Genomic DNA, 26,630 nt, shown 5'->3' with positions numbered 1-26,630 from the left:
TTGCAGATATGAAGGGAATTAGGAATTTCTTTGAATCTTGTGTGGGCAAACATTTAAACTGCAATTGTCTGAATTTATAATTGCTTCACAACACTTGTAAACACAGCTATAATCACACAGAGTAAGGTCATCAGTCATCGATAGCTATACTTAAAAAATGCCCATAACATCCTTCACAATTACATATAAAATAAAATAAATGTCTCTGTCTGCAGTGAGTCTAAAATAATTATCAGAAAACAAGTACGGAAGGAAAATATATAAGGCACGGGTTGAAAAGTACACGGCAAATATGATGACATGTACCCTACATGTAAAGTTTATAACCAAGAATGAGGATTCAGCATGCTTCTTTGGGGATCTTCCAGACGAAGTTTTTATTGCAGAAATGTCCTGCTTTGCTTGCAATAAGCAATAGGTAGGGCAGCTGCACAATAAATGTCTTTTTATCAGTTAAATATTTTATGAAGATCTATCTCAATAGACTTTTGGGGAAAGAAAAATGACAGGGAAAGACAGGAGAATTATAAACGGGAAGCGCCGTTACACTAAACGTTGGGCGAATGCGACATGGCACCGGTGCAAAAGAAGCCTTGACTGGAACCACCCTAAGACGACCAGGCCAAAGGCCACGTAGCAAAAGGGAGTCGCGGACACATGGAAGAGCGGGTGGGAAGGGGCGTTCAGAACCGCGCCGCGCGCCCGATCGTTTCGCTTTCCGCCAACGAAATCACAAATCGGTGTCAAGCGCGAGATTCATCGCGTTTCCTTTTGCAAAGAAGCCGAAGCCTGGCACAAGGGCAGAAGAAGCGCGCTCGAGGGCTCAAGAAACAGCCTCGCCCGGGGCCGCACAACGGGCACACTCACCGGCTGTCGCAGCGCCCAGACACAACTACCAGGACCAGCAGCCACCGAGAATGGTTTCCTGAAATTCGCCCCCCCACCCCCAAAAAAACGCGCAAGCGCGCTGAGTTTTTATTTATTTATTTTTTAGAACATTCTCTCCCTTTCCCTCTGACGTCAGAGGGCAAACCACGCGAGGTTGTTCGGTTCAGCATTCGCGGTGGTGATGGGAGTTGTGGTTCACCGTTCGATTCCACGCAGTTAGTCTCATTGTACGCAGCTTCGAACTTTTCACTTGTTTGGGGAGAATACATTCCCTTTTACTACTGGATGTAATGTACTTTTCCTTTTACTGATTTTCTTCACTCTACTGGATTGCATTGCGAGAAATGCACGCAGTCGTTTGTGGGGTGGGGAATTATGCTGCAAAATTTCACCTTGAGGATTGATTTCATTTTTTTTTCTACACAAAGCATATATTCTTGCACATTGGATCCTATCATTAGGTGGCGAGGACAGAACGACATTACTGCACAAGTATTCTGATTTCCTAATTTTATTATAACCTATGGCTAGTTCCTCTCTTCACAAACAGTGGTCCCTGGTCCAATATTTACACCGTGTCTTCCTTCGTCGCATTACACTATGGTTCGATCCTCATTTTTGATTTATTTAATTTCCCGTTTCTCCCGCCTTTCGCATAGTAAGAAAGGACGAGCTTTTTGCATATTCATAAACGTTGGACGGGAAGACCGCTTCAGCGCATTCAGTTACCAATGTATTCAGCATTGGCTTTAATAACTATTTTTTCCCAAAATTTATCATGGGAGTGGTAGTTTTCCCTAGTGCAAATGTTTTTTTCCCCCGGCATAATGGTGTTATTTGTCGATCACGAGCTTTCCAGCTGTGGAATGAATCATCTGGCAGGCTCAGTCAAGTGAAGATCTGCCTGTGTGCGAAATGAAAATGGCTCCGAGAAGGAATTCTGAAAGGAAGGGGCTGGAGCCTTTGCTCTGAACGTAAAAGAAGAAATGGGGAAAGGGGGGAGAAACTCCGCTTGCTTTACAAACTATATAATAGTTAGCTTGTGCCTTCTGCTGGTCGGATTTGTTTCTTGGGGACCTGTAAAGGCGAGGCCTTTGCTCCATCCTAAAGAGAGCTGTGGTACTTGTGGAAAGCCTAATGTTGTGCTGGTGATGTGCGATTCTTTTGTAAGTATTTTGTTTTATTTTAACAGGCCATTTAGACAATTTTGTTTTTCTACTGACTTTGATTGAAGGAAAAGATGACACAAGACTCATTTTCAGCTACTGACCTCTTCCTCAGTGTGATGCCCTCCAGATATTTTGGGAGTGTAATTTCTTTGGCCATAGTAGGAGAAGATTAGTGGAAGATGTAATTTCATATCAGGGAGTCCCATGTTCTGGAGAGTTGGCCTACTGTATATCTCTTGGCTGCTTCACCTTTCTGTCTCTTCCCATTTGAAGCAGAAACCTAATGCATCATTAGCACTGAATGTGAACTCAGTTGCTAAATTTTATCCAAATAATTTGAGTATATTCACTATGTAAACTGCAATCCTACTGAACATTTTCCCATTGAACCAGTGGAATGCACTTCCAAGTAAAGTTGCATAAAGCTACCATGCTTTTCCAAGATAGGAACAGTGAGAATGAGGAAACAAGTGGTGCAAACTTTTCAGACAGTTATTTGTGTACACTAGAGGGGGCTACCAACACAATTAATAAAATAATAGGTTGAGAGATTTTGCAAGTTTTTCTGTGTTTTTAAATAATGGTGAGAAGATTAGGGTTAGAAAAAAAATAGACATGTTTTAGCCATGAAGTTGCTAGCAAAAATGACAGTTGCGTGTGCACATGTCAGATTGCTCTCATGGAATCCTACAGAAAGACAAAAGCTTTTAAACACACAATATTTAACCCAAAGGTGCTTTTTACAAAATCCGATAGAACATCAGCCAATAGAAGGTCCCCGAAGGCAGAGTTCCCAGCCGCTTCAGGGCGTGGCATGGCTGCCCATGTCCCCTCGACATTAGGCAGTGTCTTTCAGGCGATGGAAGCTCCCCAAGTGCAGTCACCAGCCACTTCGATCGGCCGGTAGAAGCGGCCTCAGGGCGAGTGCACACACACATACACACTCCCCTCGCCGTGAGGCCGCTTCTATCGGCTGACGAAAGCTCCCCGAAGGCAGAGTACCCAGCTGCTTCAGGGTGTGGCATGGCTGCCCGTGTCCCCTCGCCTTTAGGCAGTGTCTTTCGGGCGATGGAAGCTTCCCAAGTGCAGTCACCAGCCACTTCAATCAGCCAATAGAAACAGCCTCGCGGCGAGGGGAGTGTGTGTGTGTGTGCACTCGCCCCGAGGCCACTTCTACCGGCCAATTGAAGTGGCTGGTGACTGCACTTGGGGAGCTTCCATCACCCAAAAGACACTGCCTAATGGCGAGGGGACATGGGCAGCCATGTCATGCCCTGAAGTGGCTGGGGACTTTGCCTTTGGGGAGCTTTTGTTGGCTGATAGAAGCGGCCTCGTGGCGAGGTACGTGCGTATGGGCCGCTCTAGGTGAGGGAGGAAATTATGACGACCTAGCTGTTTTTTCAGGGGTCAAAAAAAAAAGAAAAAAAAAAAGGCCCGGCCTTATTTTGTGAGAAACACGGTAGAACTCACCTAGTTTCTACCCTGGTGCCCTAACCCCTACATAAAACTGGGTCTCTTCTCTCCCTAAAAACGTACCTAAAATATTTAATTTTAAAAATAAATACAATACATAAATTACGCATTTTCACCACTGATTTGTAATACTCCTTAATCTCCAAATGCATTCTCACAAGTCATTTTTTTTCCCTGCAGGATGGAAGGCTAACATTTTCCCCAGAAAATGAAACAGTAGTTTTGCCTTTTATAGAACTCATGAGGAGGCAAGGCAGTCTCTTTCTTAATGCCTACACCAATTCTCCCATTTGCTGTCCATCCCGTGCAGGTAAAGTTATACAAAAAAGGAAATATTTGGATAAATGGCAGAACAAGAATAAAGGACCTACAGAGAAAATATATTCCTTCCTTGAGAAATGAGAGAGAATATTTTGATGGATTTTCATGCTATAGGATAGTGATGTCTAACCTTTTCATCCTTGCATGCTGAAAGTGCGTGCGTGCACCCGCATGTGCACACACATGTGCCTGCACCCATAATGCAATGTGCACATGACGCCCCCTGCGATATGCATGCAACCCCTGTGTGCCCCGCGCCTCTGCGCACATTTTCCATGTGCGCCCCACCCCCTGCATATGAGCAGCAGATACCCAACAATCAGCTGGCTGGTGGGAGATGCACACTCATGTGCAGTGGAGCTGATGGCTCATGTGCCAGCAGAAATGGCTCTGCGTGCCACTTCTGGCACACATCCCATAGGTTCGCTATCACTATAGGAGTTCACAGGGAGCTTGCACAGTATTGTTCCATAGAAGTGGCAAAAAATTATCTTCAAAGTCACAAGTCACTTGCCTTATGGGCTGCCTTCCAAATTATATCAAGTGAAGAAAACAGTTGTATAAACAAATTGTTTTATTAATATTTTTTTAGCTATGTGGAGTGGCCTTTTTACTCACTTAACTGAGTCTTGGAATAACTTCAAGGGCTTAGATCCAAATTATACTACATGGATGGACCTTATGGAAAAGAAAGGTTACTATACTAAAAAATATGGAAAACTAGATTATACTTCTGGACATCATTCATTAAGGTGAGTAAAGAATGAAATATATATCTAGAGTTTATTGATGAAATCTCAATAATTTCATTGTTGTTCTTTTTATTGATTAAATGCTTTTCAGTGCTCCTATCTTTCAACATGAAAACAAAGTGTCTCATAGTCAAAGGCTCACTGTTTCAGATATAATTCTTAAAATGAATAACTCCTGTGACGAACTGTTCCTCTCTACTTCAGACTCATGAAATGATTTCTATTTTATGGTTAAACAAAACTTTGAATTAGAGGTTTGCTTCTGTTAGTGCTGTGGCATTACCATTAAACATTCTACCTTTTAAAAATGTGCCTTATATGAAACATGGTATGAAGTGAATGAAGGAGGTATGTATGAAAATGCTTCTCATATATTTTTTATTAATTTGGCATTTCACACTCCTCAAAGTTGCAATTGGTGTCCAGCTTCATACTTTATGTATTATTTATGACAAATCTTATCTGGATATTAGGTTAGTCCTAATAATACAAAAAATAACAAAGAGGGATTTTATTGCCTGATAGAATCCAGTCTGTTATACCTATTTGCTCAGTGGTAGTAGGAATAGTGGTATAAATAATGAAAGCATAACATCAACAAACTTTTTGGAGCCATATACAGTTCTTGAGAATTTCAGGGAAGTAAAAATCAGTGTTTAAGTGTGACTTCTGGTGAGCCCCATGACTGTGTTTTGATGATATCGCTCAACTCTCAGCTGCTCATAACGCAACTCTTGGAAAAAAGCTTGACCAGGACTCATTTCTTAATTATCTTTGGATCTATTTTTTATTGCTTTGAAAATATTAAGACCCTTCAGAAGTACAAGTTTTTATTACATTCACTAGGGAAAACTCTTCCTTAGCTTTAGAGAAAGGAGTTTAAATACAGTTTTAAGAACTTGAAAAAACATTAGCATTTGGAATAAACAACAAAATAGTATACAGAGTTAAAAATGGGCTTAGATTGACTTGGAATAAAAATTTGAAATTAAAGTTAAGAATTGTTCCCCATAATTTTTTGGATGAGGTAGTTCTTTGGAAAAAAATCAATATAGAAAGGGAGTTTGAAGGTTGGACACTAGAGGGAACTAGAAGAACATAAATATTAAAGACAAAGAATACTTAAGTTTTACTTGTTATCAAAGAATGCAGCAAAATACCTTCATGGTGGATATTTTTAAGGATATCTTTGAACATCGGCATCAGAAATTGATTTTAATAATATCTGATACCATAGAAGTGTGTTAGTGATGTCACAGACAAAGAACAAGCTATATTGGTTAAGACTGAAATTGATTTGAATATATATTTAAATTTGACAAGTTACAAGAATGATATGGAAAAAGATGATATACTAGATATACATATGAAACTGGCTGATGTCTTAATATTTAAAAGGAACATAAAGTAACAGACAAAAGAGTGATTTAGATACAGTGATTATGTGGATATTAATTTCAAAATGGATTTAGAATTAATTAATAAAGCTGCTATTGAAATAATCTGTCTACACTCACTTAGCCCTGCCCCAACACAAGTTAAGGATGTTAGGGAGAGTGACTAATGGTTGTTTTTTTTATAGGTAGATGCTATTAGACTGAAGGGAAACAAAACCAGGGGAATCCACTAATCCTTTCCCTTAACTTGTCCTACTGTAAAGCCGTAGGGCCTTGGATGGTGTGTATCCTTTGCGTATCCTGCCCTATTGTTTTGATTGCTTTGTAAGCAACCCTTTCATTCTGAAATCAAGCAGAATAGAAATAAATATAGGAAAACGTCTTTCTATTCCAGAAAGGATAACTCCAAATATATTTTTTTAAATAGAATAACAACCAATCATGCAAATCCCTATATTTGGGAATTCTGTGGGAAACTGCCACTAACAAAGCTGGCAGAAATCTTTCTAAGGGTTTTGGGTTGAATGATGTGATGAAATACAGTAGATCACTTTTTAGCAAAGATGAAGGTCACTTGACTGTTGTGGTAACTAGAAAACCCTCATTGGAGTAGAGATTGTTCAATTTTTGATAAAAACAACAACAACAGAATAGGGATAACAGGGAAGTTGAATACTTTGCCTAGCACTTTTGGTGGGGGTGAGGAGGAATGGAAAATGTATATATGGATGCAGGATGAAACAAAGTTTGAGACAGAAATCTTCAGAAATTGCTTTGTTTTATAGTCACTTTTCAGTTTATGTTGTTTCCATGGAAACTAATAATAGCTTAAGTCTCCATTGGCTGTTAGTCAGGTTTGGATGATATTTGACTAAGGTCAGTAATGAAACAAAGCCATAGATAATTCTAGCTGTAGCCATAGATAGATTAAATATTTCTCTAAAATCACAGTCTGTCCCATGATTTCAATGCACACCATCTACTTTGGCATGTTGCGTGAACTGAATAATCATATATTGGCCTACATTTGCTGTTACAAGGAAGAACCTTGCTATAATTGGTTTTACTGAATGTTGCAGAAAGCCTAACTTGATCATTCTTGTGGTCCCTTCTAGTTTTATAGTTCTGTGATTCTGTGAAGCACAACTGGCTTCAGGTTCATACATTCCTACCTTTACTTTCTGCTTCTATAGCTGCTGTGAGAGACATAGGAATAACGTGTAATTTGGTGATATATACATGTACTGTGCAGCCTAACCTTTTAAACTGCAGCAATAGTTAATAAAAACAAGACAGCATCATAATCTTGGGTAATTTGCATTCAATTACAATTCAAAAGCATACCTTGAAAGCTCTTCTTATTTTCAGTAACCGTGTGGAGGCTTGGACCAGAAATGTTGATTTTTTGCTTCAGCAAGAAGGCAGGCCTGTGGCTAAACTCATAGGCAACAAGACATATATAAGAGTTATGCAAAAAGATTGGAAGGTTACTGAAGAAGCAGCAAATTGGATAAAAAATAAGGCAACTAAACTATCACAGCCCTTTGCTCTGTACCTCGGACTAAATTTGCCTCATCCATATCCTTCACCATCCTCAGGAGAAAATTACGGGGCATCCACATTTCTCACATCTCCATATTGGCTACAAAAGGTATGTATATACATAACATATGAAAAAGATTTAATAATTCTTTGTCATCTTACTCTTTATTGGTACATAAATCAACCTCAGTCTAATATTTATTATTCATTTGTTTGACTAATTGATTTATGGCACTCCTTTTCTTAAGAAGCTCAAGGTAGTGTATAAAACCTTCTCTCCTCTGAAGTTTTCCCCACAACATCCTGTGAAGTAGTTTGGACTGAGAAATAATAACTAGCCGAAAGTTATCCAGTGAGCTTCTCTGGCTGAGGGACTTTGACCATGCTACTAGATCAGTCTTCCATAATCTGATATTTTCCAAAAGTGTTGGATTCAATGACTCAATGAATCCCTTAGCTAGCCTAGATGAAGATCTGAGGTGATTGTAAGCCAGCATTTCTAAAATGACCTGGGATAGATTATTGGAAGCCAAGTAGGTACTCTGACTTAGGCTTTCCCAAAAGCACGAAGCCAAGTTTTTTTATTTAATTTACGATGAATTTCCTCTCCAACAAAGACCCGGCCAACAGTCTTTCAAGATAGTTCCCAATTCCAGACCTTTATCAGGCTTGGAGAGTGGCCAGGTCAATATCTTTCAGACACCGCAATACTTGGCAAGCATGCCGGAATGAACTAATTATCTCCTGCAAAGCTCCACTCCCCTTTCGCTCCTCTTTTATTCTCTAGGAGAGGGGCCATTCACCATCCACCTGTGGCTTTACTCCCAAGTCAGATCTTGTTCCTTAGCTGTTCCCTTCTTCTGGCAACTCTGTGCATGCGCACACTGGGAACAGGCTCTAGCTGTTCTTCTGCCTTACTGAGGTCTGACTCTGAAGGCAGCTGATAACTGTCAGATGACCCTGGCCCCATCTCTGCCTTTGATGCAGAGCACTCCTCAGAGCCTTCCCCAGACTCCAAGACTGGCCCATGTTCCTCCCCAAACTCCTCACTGTCTGAATCTGCTACCAGCTCTGTTGGTCATTGTTGGGCCACAATAGTAGAGCTCCTTGCTCTAGCAATATATTTTAGCATAATTGTTTCACCAGTGATTCTGAAACACCTACTGTATACTGACAGGATAGTTTGCTGTGAGTGCTACTTGCTGAATAATACAACAGCATCAGGAGACTGAAGGAAGTACTGGGAAAATAACTGGTAACAATCTTATAAGCATCTAAATCTGGATCCAACCACCATCATATACTATGTACAACAGGGGTGTAAACTTGCAGTGTCTCAGTGGCGTCACATGACGTATCAGGATTTTTTCCCCTTCACTAAACTGGGCGGGTCTAGCACATGATGCATCCGGTCCACAGGCCACGAGTTTGACACCCCTGGTGTACAACAAGTTAAAGAGCTGTATAGGAAGCTTGCTTAATGTAAGTCACTAATGGAAAACAGGAGGAGGATGGGGAATGAGTATGGCCAATGCATTTTGCTTCACCAGAAAACATGGTGGTTCACCAGAAAACATGATTGTTCCACATTTGCTGGAGTATGAATGGTTAGACATCATGTAAGCATAGTAGTAACAGCATTTTCTTTGAAAAGTGGTGTGAGTGTGTGTGTGCTTGAATCTTATAGGATTTAAATTGGCAATGGATACATTGTATTGACTAGTGATTGATGCCCATATAATCTTTGAGATGAAAAACTTTGCTGATCTTGTAGTCCCCTAGGCTATGTTCCCACAATAAAAAAATGGAACCAGCTGCCACAGTTAGGATGAGCTGCATGTGATAATGTCATTTTATAAACTGAGCAATTATGATGTTTACTATTATAGACTTTGCATTGCCAATCTGTTTCTTGTTATGTATAATAAGCTACAATTAGATTGATCTTACTTAGAGACACTACAAGGCCTTCTCTTTTTATGGAAATTGCTGTCTGTTAGGGCAGGAAAATATAATTTTACATTTACATTTTACATTTTTTATTTTAATGCTGGAAAAATCCAGCTGTTTTCTTGAATAAAAACCAGTTAGTGCTATTATTTTCATGAGGAGGAGTCAAAAGCTCCTGTTTATTTGTATTCCAAGTGAACTATTCCCAGATGTTTTACAATGGCTACCACACTCTCTAGCCCTGTTGCCATGGCTCCTGCTGTCGAAAGGCACTGCGACTGTGTAATGAAACGATTTCTCCACAGAAGCATCCTCACTTAACATATTTATTTTTTTTATGGTTAGGACAGGAATTTTAGTGAGCTGTCAGCCATTAAATAATCGTTACTACATATTTTTTTCTTACAGCATTTTCATAACTGTAGTATTTTTTTATGTTTAACCCAGACATTGTAAATTTACAATGTAAATTTAGCTCTATTTTCGCTAGTGTTTCTCAGTTCTGAACATTCTTAAATTGGGAAGAACTAGGATTGTTGTTCTACAAGTATGTTAGGTCCCTGCAAGGTTCGAAAATGGTTTGGAGAAATGCTTTGGACTTTGCATGAGTTCTCTATTATTCATTCAAGTAGCCTAGCTTTTCCAGATTTCTGCATGAGTATAAGAAAAATGCTACTACTTTGAGTCAACTCTATGACTGTTAAAGCAGTGACAACTATTTTTCAAGGTCCTTTGGAAGACTTTAAAAACCCAGACTGCTTTAATGATAGCTCAGTGATGCCTTCTCATGCAGTGTTCAGAAGGATTTTTAAAATCATTTTGGAAGGATACATACCCATAATGGACTTCAATCAGTTACTTCAATCTGGATTACTTCAGAAAGTCGCAAAAAGCCTATTTAAGTGTTTCTCTGTCCCTTTTTATTCTAAACAAATCAAGACATGGTTACTTTGAGTGTCTTTGTCTCAGGGCTAAGTAATCTTTCCTCCAAGGCCCCATGACTTGCTTATTCCTCCAGGTTATTGCTGTTTTTTCTTAGCTGCTATAGTGATTCATCTAAGTATATTGGAGCCGTACTGAATAAATCAGTACCGCATCATGTTTTCTGTCTATGAGGTTGCCTAGTGACAAACACAGTACTTTTATATATTTGTGGTGCCACCTCCAGTGTAAATGATTGATCCAAATTTTGACTGTCTAATTGGAGCAACTTGAGCAGAGTTAGAACTGTAGGACTGCCATCATGACAGTACAATGCAACCCAAATAAATGTAAACTGTGTCTTTGTATTTTTTTTTCCATATCATAATTTGCTATTGATACATACGGCTACATGCTGCTAACTCTTCTGCTGACGTGTGGAATAACAGTACAGAATAACAGAATTATAAAGTTGGAAGGGACATTGGAAGCCTTCTAGTCCAACCTCTTGCCCAAGCAGGAAACCCTATACCAGGGGTCCCCAACCACTGGGCCCCGGAACGGTACCGGTCTGTGAATCATTTTCTGCCGGGCTGCCGGTTTGCTGGGCACTGCCATCTTGTTTTGACAGACATGATATTCTTCGGAATTCCGATTTTGGGGGGGAATCAGCCCCGCCCCCCTTTCCCCCCCCTTTCTTCTCCTCCTTCCCCTCCCCTCAGAGGCCCCCTGAGTCAGGAGTTGCTACTGCCCAGTGCAGCTCCACGTGGCTCCAGTCCCGTGTTGCCTCGGGAAGGGAAAGGCAAAAAGGAAGAACCGCAGTGGTGCTTTGCAATGGCAGCAGCAGCACCGGAGGCTCAGGCGCAGCGGCTCCTGGTTTTGCCTTTCCCTTCCCGAGGCAATGCGGGACTGGAGCCACACCGGCGGTAGCAACTCTCGACAGCCCCAGCCGGACACCTGAGTGGAGCCCGGGCGGTGCAAGCGGAGGCCACTGAGCAGCAGGAAAAGGGAGCTGGGCAGCCACAGACCAGCCGTCTCTCCGTCTGACGGCCTCAGACGAATCTCTGCCTCCTGGTGCACTTGGTCCTCCGCTCGCAGGCTTCCCCAGCCCCTTGCCAAGCGAGTTTTCCGCCCAGCCTGGCAGGACCCTCACTGCCTTCCCCTTGCCTGGCCAGCCGGGTTCCTTGGGCAACCTGGCTGCCTCATGCTGAGAAGTGCGCTTCCAGGCAGGGGCCAGGTGGCGCAGGGCAACACTCCACCGCCTGGCCCTGGTAAGGGAAAGCAGTGGGCACTTCCCAGACGGCGGCCTTGGCCCTGCCACCAGGGAAGTGGCTGCCCAGCTCCGGAGCTGATCCACACCTGACCGGCTGGAAAGGAGGGGTGTGTAGCATTGGTGTTGTGTGTGCAATTTCTTGGCACGCAGCGCGGGGTCTCTTTTGGCCAGCCCCCATTTTTTTTCCAGAGGGGAATATCATGCCTGACCCCAGCTGCCAGGTGCCTGCGCAATCAGCCCAGAGGAGCCGTATTGCCTTTAGCCCGCAGCTCAGAGGATCTCATGCAGGGGGGCGAGGAAGAGCCTGAAAGCACCAGCTGAGGCTTCCGTGCAGGGAGGGGTCGCTGGGGAAGACCTGGAGGGGAGGTGGGGGAGAGAGGAAAGAGAGAAGGGGGGGGTGTTAGTTGAGGTCAGGGCGTGGAGCTGATCAGATGCTTAGCGGGTGCTTAGGCAACCCCTGCACCCCTGGCTACTTTTCAGATTTTTTTTTTCAGAGGGGAATATCATGCCTGTTTTGACGAGAAAGTGCTTCCGGGTGAGCTTTTCCGGTTGGAAAGCAGCGTTTGGGTCCTGAAGGAATCCTCGCGCCTTAGTTTCATCGAAGGGGGGGGGCAGCTTCGAACGAAGAGCCATCCCGATGGTGGAGGAGATTAAGAAAGCACAAAAAAACACAAAAAAGGTACAAAGGAGGAGTTGAAGGTGGCGGGGAGAAGCGGGGGACGGCTGGCTGGCTGGCCAGTCGCTCGGCTCACCTTGCCTTGTCATGCGTGCGGATGCCAGTACCAGGCAGCGGATCATTTTGTGATGCCGGTACCGGGCCATGGCACAAAGAAGGTTGGGGGCTACTGCCCTATACCATTCCAGACAAGTGGTTGTCCAGACTCTCCCAGTGATGGAGCACCCACAATGTCTGAAGGCAAGCCCACTGGTTGGAATGGGAAAACTATGGAATTCCATCTCGACTGGAATAGAGCTTAACCTGAATTCATTTTTTGCTGTTCCTTTGGTGATTCGGCTTAGAGCAGTGCATCAACACGAGGCTCTCTTAGTACACTGTGTTGCTAAGCAGATGGTCTTTAAGGCAATATATTAGCTGGATTCAGCTTGGAAGCATGTGGTTTGTTTTCAGATACATGAGATGCAATAAGCAAGGAAGATTTTGCAGACAGAGACTGCATTGTAGAGGCATTTACATGATATGAGAATAAGTTTCAAACGGCCCATCTCAAAACTTCTTTTAAACCAGCAATACCGTGTGAAAATAAATTTTAATATTCAGTTTACAATCTCTGAAAGTTTGACAGTGGCATTAAAAAAAAAGAGACAGAATCTCTCAAAGGACATGCAAATAGAGAGAGACACAGCAGTGATTGTAGGATTTCTTTGCACAGGTAGTCCTCAACTTAAAACAGTTCATTTTGTGACTGTTCAATATTACAATGGTGCTGAAAAAAAGTGACTTATGACCATTTTTCACACTTAGGACCGTTGCAACACCCCTATGGTTGCAGTGTCCCTGGGTCCCATGATCCCCTTTTGCAACATTCTGACAAGCAAGATCAACGGGGAAAGCAGATTCACTTACCACTGTGTAACTAACTTAAGAACTGCAGTGATTCACTTAACAAATATGGTGAGAATAGTCATAAAATGGAGCAAACTCACTTAACAAATTTCTCACTTAACAATATAAATGGTGGGCTCAATTGTGGTCGTAAATTGAGGACCACTGTATCAGACTAGATACCTTCCCCAAAACCCTCCTTTTGGCCAATTCTTTGAGCTCTTATTCCTCATGCTATTCTTCAGTTAGGTTTCAGTAGGCGTCATTTAGCAGAATGCATATGATTCCTCTTTCGCTCCTACTTTTATTTTCCTTTGCTTGTTGTCCCCCCCTTGTCAAAATAGATAGTAAGCCTCAGAGGAAGGGACAACTGTTCTTAGTAACATTTTTGAGCAACACGAATCTGTAACTGGGTAACATTGCAAAAAGAGTATTTTTGAACCGTTAGTGTTAAGAATACAGATTAAAAATCAAACTGTGTAGTGACACTCTCATCATATCTAGGTTTGTAAATAAATTAAAGTTTGCAGGAGCAGTTTTAAACAAAGTTTTTTTGGCTGTTATCCTACTCATTCACATATTTCAAAAGAAAGTCCAGACAACTGTTTTCTCTTTGTAACTGTCCATCACTTTTTCATCTCTTCTACTAAAAATGTTACATATAAAAGGATGATTTAGCTCTGCAGGGTCCTAGTAGTGCCAGCAGCTGACCTCTCAGAAAAAGTTCAGTTTTTCATTTCTGTGCACTAGGAGAGAAATCTTCTTTGTAGTCTCATTTTCAATCAGCATGCTTGCTTTTGGCACCTACTTGAAAATTGTCAGAAAATTACAAATGCACAATAGAGCTATTTTATAAAATACAGCACATTTCTGTTTTGTTATTAGGTGATTTATGATGCCATAAAGATTCCAAAATGGCCTCCATTTTCAGAGATGCACCCAGCTGATTATTATTCTACTTACACCAAGAACTGCAGTGGGCAATTTACACAGGAAGAAATCAGAAATATCCGAGCACATTATTATGCCATGTGTGCAGAAACGGATGCCATGCTTGGTAGGTGATACCAAGTTATTACTTTCATAATATATACATTCATGGATATGGTTATTATCCTGTTCTTAGTGATGCAATTTTTGTACATTGTCAGAAATTTTAGAATTGTTACTCATGGAAAGCTTTTCCCTCCCAAAAATGTACTTGAAATTATTTTATATTGCATTTTCCTTTATTCTTTATTTATTTAGGTATCTGCCTCTATAGATTCATGGAAAATACAATACATCCATGTTAAAATACTCAGCATTATAACAAGTCCTTTACATGATGATATCAAAGCTATTGTCTGGGAATGTCCATACATAGACCTACCAATTTCAGATCTGCAATTTATTTGGTTATATTAGAGCAGGGATGTCAAACTCAAGGCCCACAAGATGGATCAGGCCCATGGAGTGCTTAAATTTGGCCCGTGGGGTTCGGCCTAGAAATAGCAAAGGACCGGCCTGCTGTGCCTCTGGCATCCAAAACAGGGCATGGGGGGGGGGGGAGGCACAGAGTGCTGCAGGAGACCATCCAGGCCAAAAATGGGGCGCGGAGGGTCCTCCTGCAGCAAAGTGCTGCAGGAGGCGTCCATCCAATGTCTCCCCCGCAGCCGGCCCACAAAGAACTACAATGCGGATCCAGCCCTAGAAGAAATCCTGTTTGACACCCATGTTTTAGAGCAAAGGAAATTCTTAATATTTTGGAGTGCTTTCAGTTGCATCCTCTATAAGGATATTTCTTTGGGTCAAGAAAAACATCTCTGCCATCAGGGCTGGTTCTTGCTATCTACATAGGCTCATACTATTTGCTAAGGACAGTTGGTGATGATTCCCTATCACTTGTAATGGTGCCCCTTGGCTGCATGAAAGGAATTTGATAAAAGGAGAAACTTCAGAGGAAGATCTTTGTTGGAGTCCTGTATTTTTAATTTCCTTTGTGGCTTCAACTACTTCTAGGATTATGACTTCTTATGTTTAGTATATGGCTTCACTGACTAGGTGACAGGAAAAATCTCTTCAGATGTTTGAAATTATATAATGGCATAGAGTCTGCCTTAAAATGGTTGCTTTCTAAGTTGGAATGTTAATTCATTCAGAAAATATCAGCCTCGTTTTATAAAAAAATGTGAAAATTAGGCAGGAAAACAAACAAAAGTGTGAAATCTAATAAACCCAAAAGAATTTGATCAAGTTTTTAGTAACTTGAGTGACACACAATATCCTGCTTTGGCTATAATCTCCTTGACTGAAAATGCTTATATATCAACATTTGCTTTTCTTGTACTATAGATTTTCAATTACTATAGATTCATGGGCCTCCAATTATTCTAACTTGCTTTAAAATCAGCATGGCATTCAGAAACTCAAGGAAAATGTCAGTTTTTGTGGTTGTCATAAATTGTGCATTTGAAATAAATTAGATGTGAATTAAACAGTTATTCAGAAGTTAACCCATATTTATATAGTTTTTAATTAGGACTGTTCTTAGCTTTAGGAATTGATCATATTAAAGTAAGGTTCAGTAATATGGAATATTTAATTGATGTGTTTCATTATGAGCTGCATCTTAAGAACTTCTGTACACTGAAAAACACACTTATTAATAGGATGCAAAGCATAACCCTATGAAGTGTTAGATAGAAAATATAATGATCTGCTCTTACAACTTTGAAACAATCTTATCATTAGAATATATGCTTTTAAGTTTGTGTGATGATGTTCACTTTTACTAATTATCTACTCATAACATAATAATTATGGGTCAAGACTTTAGAATGATTCTGAAACATCGATCCTTTTGTTTTAATTGTCAGCTCGGATATAAAGCTATGTTTAAAAGAAGCTGAATTTTCTGATGCAGTTTGTAAAGTTTGAGGGGGGTAGAAATATAACATGGCCCTAAGAGTTAATCTCCCGGGAGTTAAACTTTGAGCAGGCCTTTTATTTCATTATTAGGATTTTGGATTGCCATAGATATTAAATCTTAAGTTTTACAAAATAGTATTTCAAGTATGGAGTTTTGGAAATCAGTTACATTTGATATTGTTAAGCTTTGACAGAAACTTAGAGCTTTCAGGGAGAAACTTAACACAATGTTCTTGTTAGCAAGGAAGTATTTCTCAGAATGTTTGCAAATATCAGTGCTATTTAATTAACATCTTAACATGTTTTTCCTCGTCTTGTTTTACAGGTGAGATACTTTCTGCTCTAAATGAAACAGGACTGCTTGGAAGAACTCATGTAATATTTACTGCGGATCATGGAGAACTTGCGATGGAACACAGACAGTTTTATAAAATGAGCATGTATGAAGCAAGTTCCCATATTCCCCTCCTTATAATGGGTCCAAATATTAAGTTGCAGTCCATATCAAATATGGTGTCCCTTGTGGATATCTATCCTACCATGCTTGGTAAGCAACATTTATCCTATGGCAATAAAATTAGTATTTATGGGATTGTTTGCCTTTTTTTTTGCTATTATTGTTGCCATTGTTTCATCTGCCTGTCTTTTCTGGGTTAATTTTGTGAGACAATCCTAGTTGATAGGAATTACAAAGTTATCAGGATACTGCCAAGACCTTAAACAATTAAAGTTGACTACGTAATGACAGTGAAGGGAAAGGAAGGTAATTGAGAATGAGGCTGAACCAAGAGTCTGAATAACAAATTTATACTTTTCTACATCTTTTGGATTTTAGGGAAAATGATCCTTAATGTAATTATCTACACTCTAGCAACTAATTCCCTTTCAGTGGTTGGTGCTTACATGATATAAACTGGCAAAAACAGTGCAGCAGAAAATGCCTTTCTCTATATCCACCTGTATTTTTTAATTTTCAGTCCAATTGCTTTTATTGACACCATTGTTTTAGGACTAATCTATTTATTATTTCCAAATTTCAAAGCATTTCATACCTTTTCATTTGACCCAGTGCCCCTCGTTACTACAGATATGGCACTTGGTTGTCTTACTGCAGACATGGCACTAACTGGTCTTTCTGGTTGCAACCTCCTCAAGAGAGGCTTCCCCTCTTTGGCAGGTAGTAGACCTCTTCCTAGTTATAGAGTAACTAGAAGACCTAAGAATACATCCACATCTCACTTGTTTTTATGTTGGCTAGCAGCATTTAGTAACATTAAATGATGGAATTTATTAAAGTGCTAGGGACCATGTGATTCCTCTGATTCTAAGGGTGAAGAGGAAAACACAGTAGATTCTCAACCTGAGGTTGATATGCTGTCAACTGCTTGGGAGAGATCAGTCTCAGTGAGTGTAAATGGCCACTGATAGCTTTAGTAAAAGGTCAGACTTTATCCATAGAAAAAATGCCAAGCCCTAATAGGTTAAAGTTAAAAAAGAAAGTCTTAAGAAAGAAAATTAAGAAAGCCTGGCTCTTTAATTAAGCAACTACATTGACTCCCGCTACATAAGACTGAGCTCTAGGTCCCCTCCGCAATTAGAAAAAAATACCGTTTCCTGACCTGTGTTACTGTAATTCCTTGCTTCACATTCTTCCTTCCTCCTAGTGAGGTACATTCTCAGTTGCCACAACAATTGTGCTATTAGTTGTCTCAGAAACTGAAATACCATGGAGATGGAGATTTTGCAGGCTCTTCGAAGCTGCTGTAAAGTGATGTTCAGGCACAGCTTCAGAAATCCAGAATGCAGCTAGTTTTGTCCTACACACAGTGGACCTGAGGGGTGGGGGGGTAATAGAATTTATGCTACCAGACTAACAACCAGAATCATCATTTTACATTCTTACTGTTCTGCTAAGGAGGAAGTCTTGCAGCTTGCCACGATGCCCTTCGCAGGACACCTTGATTTATCCAGGCCCACTATCTAATCTTAAGAAACTTTTAGTAGTCACCCATCAGACCTGGTGTTTGAAGATTTCTGTTTCTGGTTGGAAACAACTCTCCTCTTTCTTGACCTGTTTTCCTGTGATATCTCTTATTTCCTCCTTTTCCTCCTTGCACTGTGATTAGACATTCATTTTGATTTTCAACTGGGAACTGAATGTGGAGTCCTTTGGATTTCAGCCTATAAACTGCTTTACACTTGGGGAGGGGAGTGGGGGGCATTCCTGCCTCTAAATTCTTCAAGTTAGCAGTCTGTGACGCTGGTATATTATACAAGGAAGCAATCTCTTTTTGAAATCTTTAAGTTGTTACATACTGTCTAAATGATGAGCCCTTAGCTCTGCCTCACTATGGTATTAATAGAAGATACAAAACATCTAATATGCTAATAAAGCCTTTCAGACTTGTAATTGCCTTCTTTTTCTGTTTCTATCATCCAAGCCTCGGATATGATTTAGTGTTTGTTTTTAAAGTAGAGATTAGTATGATTTCCTTAAGTATCAAGGATGCAAGACAATAAAAGCGCGAATAATGCTTCCTGAATGGTTATTCTGGTTGTTCTCAACCAGGGCCACATTCACTTTACAATCAAGTTACTAACTTAAACAACTGCAATGATACATTTAACAACTATAGCAAGAAAGGTCATAAAATCGGGCAAAATTCACTTAACAACCATCTTGCTAGCAATGGAAATTTTGAGCTCAGTTGTGGTCGTAAGCCAAGGTTTACCTATAATTTGGAATAAGAGCTAGGTCTTCTCAACAGGTTGACACTTTTGAAGTCATGATTTAAGAATTGTTCAAAAATTGAGAATGCTTTCTCTTGCTGCAAAATAGTCCTTTCAAGACTACATTCTGACAGGAGCTTTACAAATCAGGTGAACCATAACTTTCAAATCTTCAGCTCTCCAATTTAGTTAGCAATTTTTGATTCCAACTGTATTCCCCCTCCCCCAATCTTCCTGAAGTTTGTATTTTTAAATTGCTGTCTTTCCTGTTCTGTTCATCCCCATATGTTCTCCTGGTTGTTCTATATTGTAATCAAAAAGATAAAAATAAAAACACAAATCAACAGGATTTTATTTATTTAGATGAGTAATAAAGCAAATGATTAATGTTACTTTCTCAGCCATCCTGGTTGTTCAAAACATGCATATTTTCCCTAATATATAGTACATTTTATTTATCCATACTGTTTTGTTTTGTAAGATATTCTTTCACTCTATTTCATGCCTTAAACATGTAATGATGCTCGTGCATTTAGTGCCAGCGCCCTAAAAGAGCTTCTGATGTAGCTTCAGTTCTGAGTAATTTTATAGCAAGTATGTTCCTTGAACTGAACTTTTCAAAATTGCAAATGGATATTAAAATGAGTATAATGGCTGTTGAGTCAAACTATTTTTTGTATGAGAGACAGAGGCAAAAAAGTACCATATGTGTGTTGTAAATCAACTCTCCAACCAGCAGAATGTATTCATTGATTCATACATACGTATATTTATTTTTTTACCCTGCTTTTATTACTTTTATAAATAACTCAAATTGGCGAACATGCCTAATGCTCCTTTTTCCTTCTATTTTCCCTTCAACAATGTTAGAAATTCTGTTTTCTTACTCAGTTGTCCAGATGATGGTAAAAATAGTGATTACTGCAGACTTCCATGTAGACTAATGAATAAGGAATATAAAAAGTTGTGTGTGCCAATTTCTAAACTTGAATAATGATAATTACTCAGAAACTTTAACATATTGAACCATGGGTACATTTAATTAATTAAATTTAACACCAGTGAGTAGAACCAATGTTGGAAACCATCTTCTGAAAATATGTTAACTTCTAATGATAGAAATTGAATATTATGCCTTTTTTGAATAAGTGTTAAGATCATATTAATATGAACTCAGCAGACAATTGTGTGCATATCAATAAATACATTTGGGGTGCATTTCATTAACTCAATGGAACTGAGATCTTTATAAACTTTAATTTTTTCTGACAACCAAATGTAACAACATTTAAACGTCAGTCCTATGCTCAGAATAGCTCTATTCAATATAATGGATCATCACTCTGAGTATAGAACTGTGCCACTAACTTCCATTTGGAACATAAAATAGACATAAAGAAAAGAGGCACAGTAATATTACCAGAATAGCAAAAAGTTGAAGTGGTTGAAATGGTATAATTTCTGTTCTCTTCTCCTCATACATTTTGTTTCTTATTTCAGCTTATTTCAGATTTCTAATTGTTTTCTATCAAATTTACTCTTGTTTTCAGACATTGCAAGTTTCCCCATTCCAAAAACCATCAGTGGATATTCACTGATGCCTTTGATATTAGAAAATATTAGAAAAGCCCCATCTAAAAGACGCCGTCCTCCTTGGATTCTGAGTGAGTTTCATGGCTGCAATGTGAATTCTTCAACCTACATGCTGCGAATTGGCAAGTGGAAATACATTGCTTATTCAGACAGCCACTCCGTATCTCCTCAGTTGTTTGGTAGGTTTACCATTTGATGAAAATATCATTCTTATTCTCGGATGCTATCTGAACGATCAAAATAAGCTGATTCACTTCCATATTATGCAGGCTCAGCTACACAGTCCTTGCCCTGTACTAGCACAAGATCTAAAACTGAAATAATGCATCTGTGTTATGCCTTGTTCCATTCAGCAAAAGAACAGAGGAGTGATGCACATCTAGGGTGAAGAATATTGATTAAAATTTAAGGTCCTGTAAAGGAAAGCCTGAAAAAAGTCTGTATCAATGAAAGTCAACATGCAGTTTTAATTCAGCATATAGTACAATAGAGAACATAGGTCAAAGAATGCAAGAAACACTGCCTACAGTAGGAGACAGAGAAGATAGCTGTGCTTTTTGAGTATCCAATACCCATTGTGGTCGCCTGGAATCTATAAATGTGGGTTTCAATCTCATATTGAACAATCTAAGAATTATTATGGTTCGTTGCACAGCTCAGACTAGATTTGGCATTTTTGTCTATCTGTCAAGTCCTTTCCAAGAACTTGGGATAAGCAGATGTGGATCTTTAATGGTATTACAGATATTGCAGGATGTAAGCTGTTCCAAGCAAAGCTGCCTTTTGCAATTGATTAATGGTGATATTTTCAATTCTGATGTTGTTCAAGTGGTACTCCAGACAGTTTGGAATTGCACCCAAGGCACATATTACTATTGGTATTATCTCTGTTTTCTTTTGCCGTAGTCATTCTAGTTCTGTTTGCAGGTGTTTATGTTTTGTGAATTTCTCCCAATCTTTTTCTGCTGTCCAAAAACATTGCAATGTTCATTGTGCAAATTTTTTTGTCCTTCTTATCAACATTTGGGATATTGTATATCAGGTGCTGATCTGTTTGAATTCTAAAGTCCCATAGCACTTTAGCTTCTTCATTTTCTATTACTTTGTGTATAAAATAAGGTAACTTTATATTTTTACTGCAAGCACAGAGGCCCACATTGAAAATGAAATTCTGTTGCCTGCTCTCAAAAAGCAGTGTATATCTACCCAAACACATACATAACACACATATACACACGCTATATACATACATAAATACAATATATGCTTGCACCATACATATATATATTAATCAATGTCCATTTTGAATGCATAGCAGAAAGAGTAAACTTGAGAATTCACAAGCAGGATGCTAAGTGGAACAAAACTGCGACTGAATCTAAATGTTCTGCTTTGGATACAATAAAGCAGGGGTGGGATTCAGTTTTTTTAACAACCGGTTCTGTGGGTGTGGCTTAGTTGGTGGGTGTGGTTTGGTAGTTATGTGACTGGGTAGGCATGGCCAACTCGACATCACTCGTGTCAAGGGCTGCTTCTCCTTGCCTGGCCTCTCATGACAGTGGGGAATTCTGCAACAATCATAAGTGTGAAAAATGGTCATAAGTCACTTTTTTCAGTACCATTGTAACTTTGATTGGTCGCTAAATGAACTGTTGTAAGTCAACTGTTGTAAGTTACCTGTACAAAAATACAAAAAACTTCTTCGCTTGCAAAAAGCTGCCCTAAATACCAATCATTAGATTAAAAATATCTGCAAGCCGGAGTTACATATCAGGCAGGGTGCCGGAGCACCTTGAGGAATGAAAATAGTTAAAATTCAGTGATAACTATCAAGTAGCCAACTCTTGCTCATAAAGTGAAACCCTTTAGCAGAGAGGTCATTTAAGCACTCCAGAAGAAGCACACCCAGGAAAAGCAATCCTTAGATCCATTTGTACTACTTAAAGCTGGTCTCACTCACCTCACAAGATATCCTAAGGAAATCATCCAGATTTAAGGAAAGGTCACATGCCCCCCAGAAAGGCAATAAAAAAAATCAGTGCCAAGCTTGCATCCTGCCTCTTGGAAGTATACCCCAAAAGGACAGTGCCAGATAGTACTAAAGCAGTGAGGAAGACCTCCTCCCAGATAGAAAAAGAAACCATGAGGCAGGAAAAAATTCAAACAAAGTACAAATAATGAAATCACAACAGTAGCTGTTGCTTGTTGAAGCTGAATAGGGAAAATTATCCCATCAATAAATGCAGGATTAAATTTCACCAAGCACAGAATTAACCTTCACCAAAAACCGGTTTTAGACCAAAACTCAGAAAGAGTATGTAAACTCATGTTTGAATGTCAATTTTTCTAGCAAGCCAAGAAGCCTTGCTGAATGTCACTCATCTTGGTTCCCTGCCACTAAAAGGTTTGCTTCATTATTCAATTATTTCTTCAAAGTGCTGATTGTCCAGGGAAGTATTTCCTCCCAACAACAGTGTAAAAATCTTAAAACAACCCTTCACCTTTAAGAAAGCCAAGCCTCAGAAGCTCCGGAGACAGGAAGTGTAGGCTTTCTGCCAGGAATGTAATAAGGGTGGAAAAACAAAACAAAAGGAGATTGCTTCTAACTACCAGTTCTCTGAACTGCTTAGAAAGTTAACAAGGGGCTCTATAGAACCAGATAGAACTGGTAGAATCCCATCCCTGCAATGAAGCCTCCTCCATGAAGGTAACAAGAAAAGCAGGTTGTGAAGAGGATGTGTAGTGTCCCAGACAATCCTGTGGATCCTACTCAAGCATCATTTACATCAAGGGTGTCAAACACAAGACCAGTGGGCTGCATCCAGCCCATGAGATGGTCAGATTGGGCCCATGGGGCCATCCTGGAAAATGTAAGGGACTGGCCTGTGTCGCTTCAGCCTGGTCTATCCAATGTGAAGAGGAAATTAGGCCAGCATGGCTTCGGCCTGGTCTACCCAATGCAAAGAGGAAACTGAGGTCAACCACAGCCCTGATGCGGCCCTCAATGAAATTGAGTTTTGATACCCCCTGGCTTATGTACTATGTCTTGGATAGAAGGAAGTTAACTACCAATGATCTTTTCTGCTATCCTCACTACTCCCTGCACCGCCTTCCTGTCCAAAGCAGTATTTTTGGTCCCACAAATTCTTGCTTGCAGGCAATTATTTCATTAATTATTTCATGTTACTTCATTATTTCATATTAATTCATGTGCAGTGGGCTCTGGTGTCCAGAGCAGGTCAGCTCCCCTCAAGGTTGAGAAAGGTCTCATGACAGATGTCCTGGGTAAAAGACACAAAGCCACTGCCCCCTCCCCAAAGAATCACTTGGTGTTGCTATAGGTTGAGAAGGAAGCCCTGTCCAAGGCTGCTTCCACTCAGTTCTAGCTATAGAGGTGCCAAATAAGCCCTTTTGCTATAATTACACAGGTCACAAAACTGGATCTTTTGTGGCTATATTTATGGTTATTTAAATTATAATAATAATAATAGCCACGTAAAGCCCTAGGCTTGTGATGTGTGCAAGCTTGCTGCCTTAGCTTAACTGTAGTAACAAGGGTTGGCAAAATAACTTAATAGTGTGTGCACTCTTTTTACAGTTTGTGGTAATAAGTAATGTGTACATGCAGATATGTGCTCCTTCAAGGGAACATAGGGCGCAGCCCCTAAGCTTTAAATAACTTGTGATTCCTTAATAAAAAAAAATATTGAACCAGTGTGATGGCCTAGAGGTGGAGCTCTCGCCTCACAATCGGGAGGCTGTGAGTTTGATCCTAGGTAGAGGTTAATATTTGGAATAGACTCTCCTACTCAAACAGGGGGTTGGACTAGTTGACACTAAATGTCCCTTCTGTTATTCTATGTCTATTCATTAATGGGAATGGTTCAGGGGTCTTTATATCCCCAACAATTTCCCTTTCTTGGGAGCCAACCCTTCTGTGAAGGGACGACCAGTTCAATCATTAAAAAAACAACTTCAGTTTTTTCCACAGCTTTGCAAGTCCTCACCTTCATTGCCTCCCTTTACAGAATTAATTCACCCTGCTGAGAGAGGATCAAAGTGTTCTTCCTCTTTAATCTTATTTGCCCACCCCATCTTTACTTTCAAAGGGAGGCTGTAAAATGCCAGTGAACTTTTAATGAGAACTTTCCTTCCTTCCCTCCCACCTTCCACTCTCCTTTCCACTCCCACTCAGAAAACCGTTATGGTTATAAAGCCTTACATTTACTGCAGACTGAATGTAAAGTGGAAGAGGATAGCTTCCCCCCACCCCCCGCAAATATAACATACCTGTGCAGCAGATACATACAATTTAAAATCCTTTTCAAGTGACTTCTCTCAAACTGATGATAGCATCAGCATATACCTCATCTCTGTTCAGATAGGAGATGGAGCAACCTATTATTCGGTGTCACCAACAAATAAGCATCCTGTTGAATTCCAGAGGCATACTTTTCTTCTGTAGTTGCTGCAGTGTGTGTGCAAGATTCTGATATTCTAATATGATAACATAACTGGTGGAGGAAGTGCAAATATGAAGTGTTTATTGCAAGAGTACGGTAATTTCTTGATTTAATTAACATTTAATTTAATTTCATGGTTTAATTAACATTGTTATTGGAGTGATTCAATTTCTTAACTGAATTGGAATCAGACTACACAATTCCAGTTTTCTAAATTTAAGCTTATGTTTATTGTAATTTCTCTTAACCTATTGTTTTTCTTTGTTGTAGATCTTTCAAATGATCCAGATGAACTAACAGATGTAGCCACAAAGTTTCCAGCAATCACACAATCTTTGAACAAGAAGCTATATCATGTAATTAACTATCCAAAAGTCTCTACTGCTGTTGAACAATATAATAAACAGCAATTTATTAGCTGGAAGCAAAGTTTAGGGCAGAACTATTCAGATACAATAGCTAACCTTAGATGGCATTGGAGCTGGAAAAAGAACCCAAAGAAATATCAACATGCCATTGACACATGGATTAATGAATGAATTAGTAAGGTTTCAGATAACATACAAACATTGTATTGAATAATTTATATCTTGCTGCTGTAAAAGAGAACATAAAATAAAAATTGTCCACTGTTCCCAGCTCCCCCATCTCCCTATAAATTCACCCTATCAACCAATTCCTTAACCAGGTGCATTAGTCAGATTCAAAACTAGTTAAGAAGACAAATTCCTTGTGTGTCCAATCATACTTGGCCAATAAAGAATTCTATTCTGTTCTCTTCTAAAACCTGATAATGGATAACATGATGCTGCGATCAGTTGTGTTGTAATAAACATAATGACACCACATATGTAGTGTAATTGAGCAAATGGTGATGCCATTATATCAGTGTATCCCAACATCTAACAATGTATTTAAATTGTTGCATTTATACAATCACATGGTCATGCATGTTGTAACATTTGCTCTGCTTACTTTCCCAATGATTTGATTGTCCTCAGGGCTTTTTTACGTTAAAAAAAAAATCAAACTTATCAGCTCTTGCCTCTCTACTCCTACAGTATGGCACTTGGATGATAAGAAACATTCCATGTCCTTTTGACTGAGGTTCTTCATCTGGTGGCCTGTAACTAAGCCATACAGTGTGAGTCCTTGGTGGTGTCTGAGCTTGGTTGTTTGCTTGCAGATAGTTAATTACATATGCATATGGATATGGATACAGGCAAACAAAACGATGTTTGCTTTGGGTGTTATATAAATCCAGTCTGATGTTTTAGTGTGAATCTATAACATAAAGTATGGTTAGTCTAAGTAGTGATTTAAGGGGATAGCTTAATGTTGGCTCCCCAGGGCATTATTTGCTATAATTGCTGAGACTTGGTAATTTTCAGTCCAATAACATTGATCCAAAGGCTGGTTTAGATAAATAAGCCAACTTCATAGTGCACTTACGAAGTTAAGTATAGTTGAACAAAGCTAATAGAATTCATAGTTTTGATTATGAGACATAATTATAAAAAGTGCCTCTGGGAATGCCAAAGGTAAATAAAATATGTGTGTAGCACCATCGTTTAATCTGATATATTATTTTTAATTTAAAAAAATTAGCATTGCTCACAAGTAATATGACAAGCTCATTAAAAGGAAAGTCATGGGGTAAGAGGGTAATACAAATGACCTTGTG

The 26,630-nt window shown here is 39.6% G+C and overlaps 2 protein-coding genes across 3 annotated transcripts in view; one reads left to right on the top strand and one right to left on the bottom strand.

The window, feature by feature from the left end:
• SKIC3 (SKI3 subunit of superkiller complex) overlaps positions 1 to 1,007 on the bottom strand; it is a 50,483-nt gene extending 49,476 nt beyond the window's left edge. The window contains exon 1 of the mRNA XM_026719130.2: positions 868 to 1,007. The gene's annotated coding sequence lies outside the window, so the exon portion shown is untranslated. The remainder of the gene's footprint in view (positions 1 to 867) is intronic.
• On the top strand, positions 656 to 25,792 carry ARSK (arylsulfatase family member K). 2 transcript variants are annotated; one of them, XM_026719289.2, is made up of 8 exons: positions 656 to 2,054; positions 3,711 to 3,840; positions 4,444 to 4,603; positions 7,369 to 7,651; positions 14,136 to 14,307; positions 16,486 to 16,707; positions 20,441 to 20,662; positions 25,217 to 25,792. In XM_026719289.2, the coding sequence occupies exons 1-8, from the start codon at positions 1,875 to 1,877 to the stop codon at positions 25,483 to 25,485; spliced, it is 1,638 nt and encodes a 545-aa protein (XP_026575074.1). In that variant the 5' UTR covers positions 656 to 1,874; the 3' UTR covers positions 25,486 to 25,792. The 2 variants fall into 2 exon arrangements, with proteins under 2 accessions (XP_026575074.1, XP_087783162.1); XM_087927036.1 differs by lacking the exon at positions 3,711 to 3,840 and having other exon boundaries at positions 1,919 to 2,054.
• Positions 25,793 to 26,630: the final 838 nt, after the last annotated feature.

The sequence above is a fragment of the Pseudonaja textilis genome, chromosome 2 (assembly GCF_049901715.1).
Source record: "Pseudonaja textilis isolate UNSWEBS1 chromosome 2, rPseTex1.2, whole genome shotgun sequence".
NCBI lineage: Eukaryota > Metazoa > Chordata > Lepidosauria > Squamata > Elapidae > Pseudonaja > Pseudonaja textilis.
The sequence above is the reverse complement of the archived record's forward strand: the minus strand, read 5'-3'. Positions and strand labels throughout refer to the sequence as shown.

Bases quoted from the DNA above. Each gene is read 5' to 3' on its own strand.
- ARSK (XM_026719289.2), top strand. From the start codon at position 1,875: ATGGGGAAAGGGGGGAGAAACTCCGCTTGCTTTACAAACTATATAATA. The intron at 3,841-4,443 runs GTAAAGTTATAC...ATATTTTTTTAG, and splicing joins TTGCTGTCCATCCCGTGCAG to CTATGTGGAGTGGCCTTTTT. The intron at 20,663-25,216 runs GTAGGTTTACCA...TCTTTGTTGTAG, and splicing joins CGTATCTCCTCAGTTGTTTG to ATCTTTCAAATGATCCAGAT.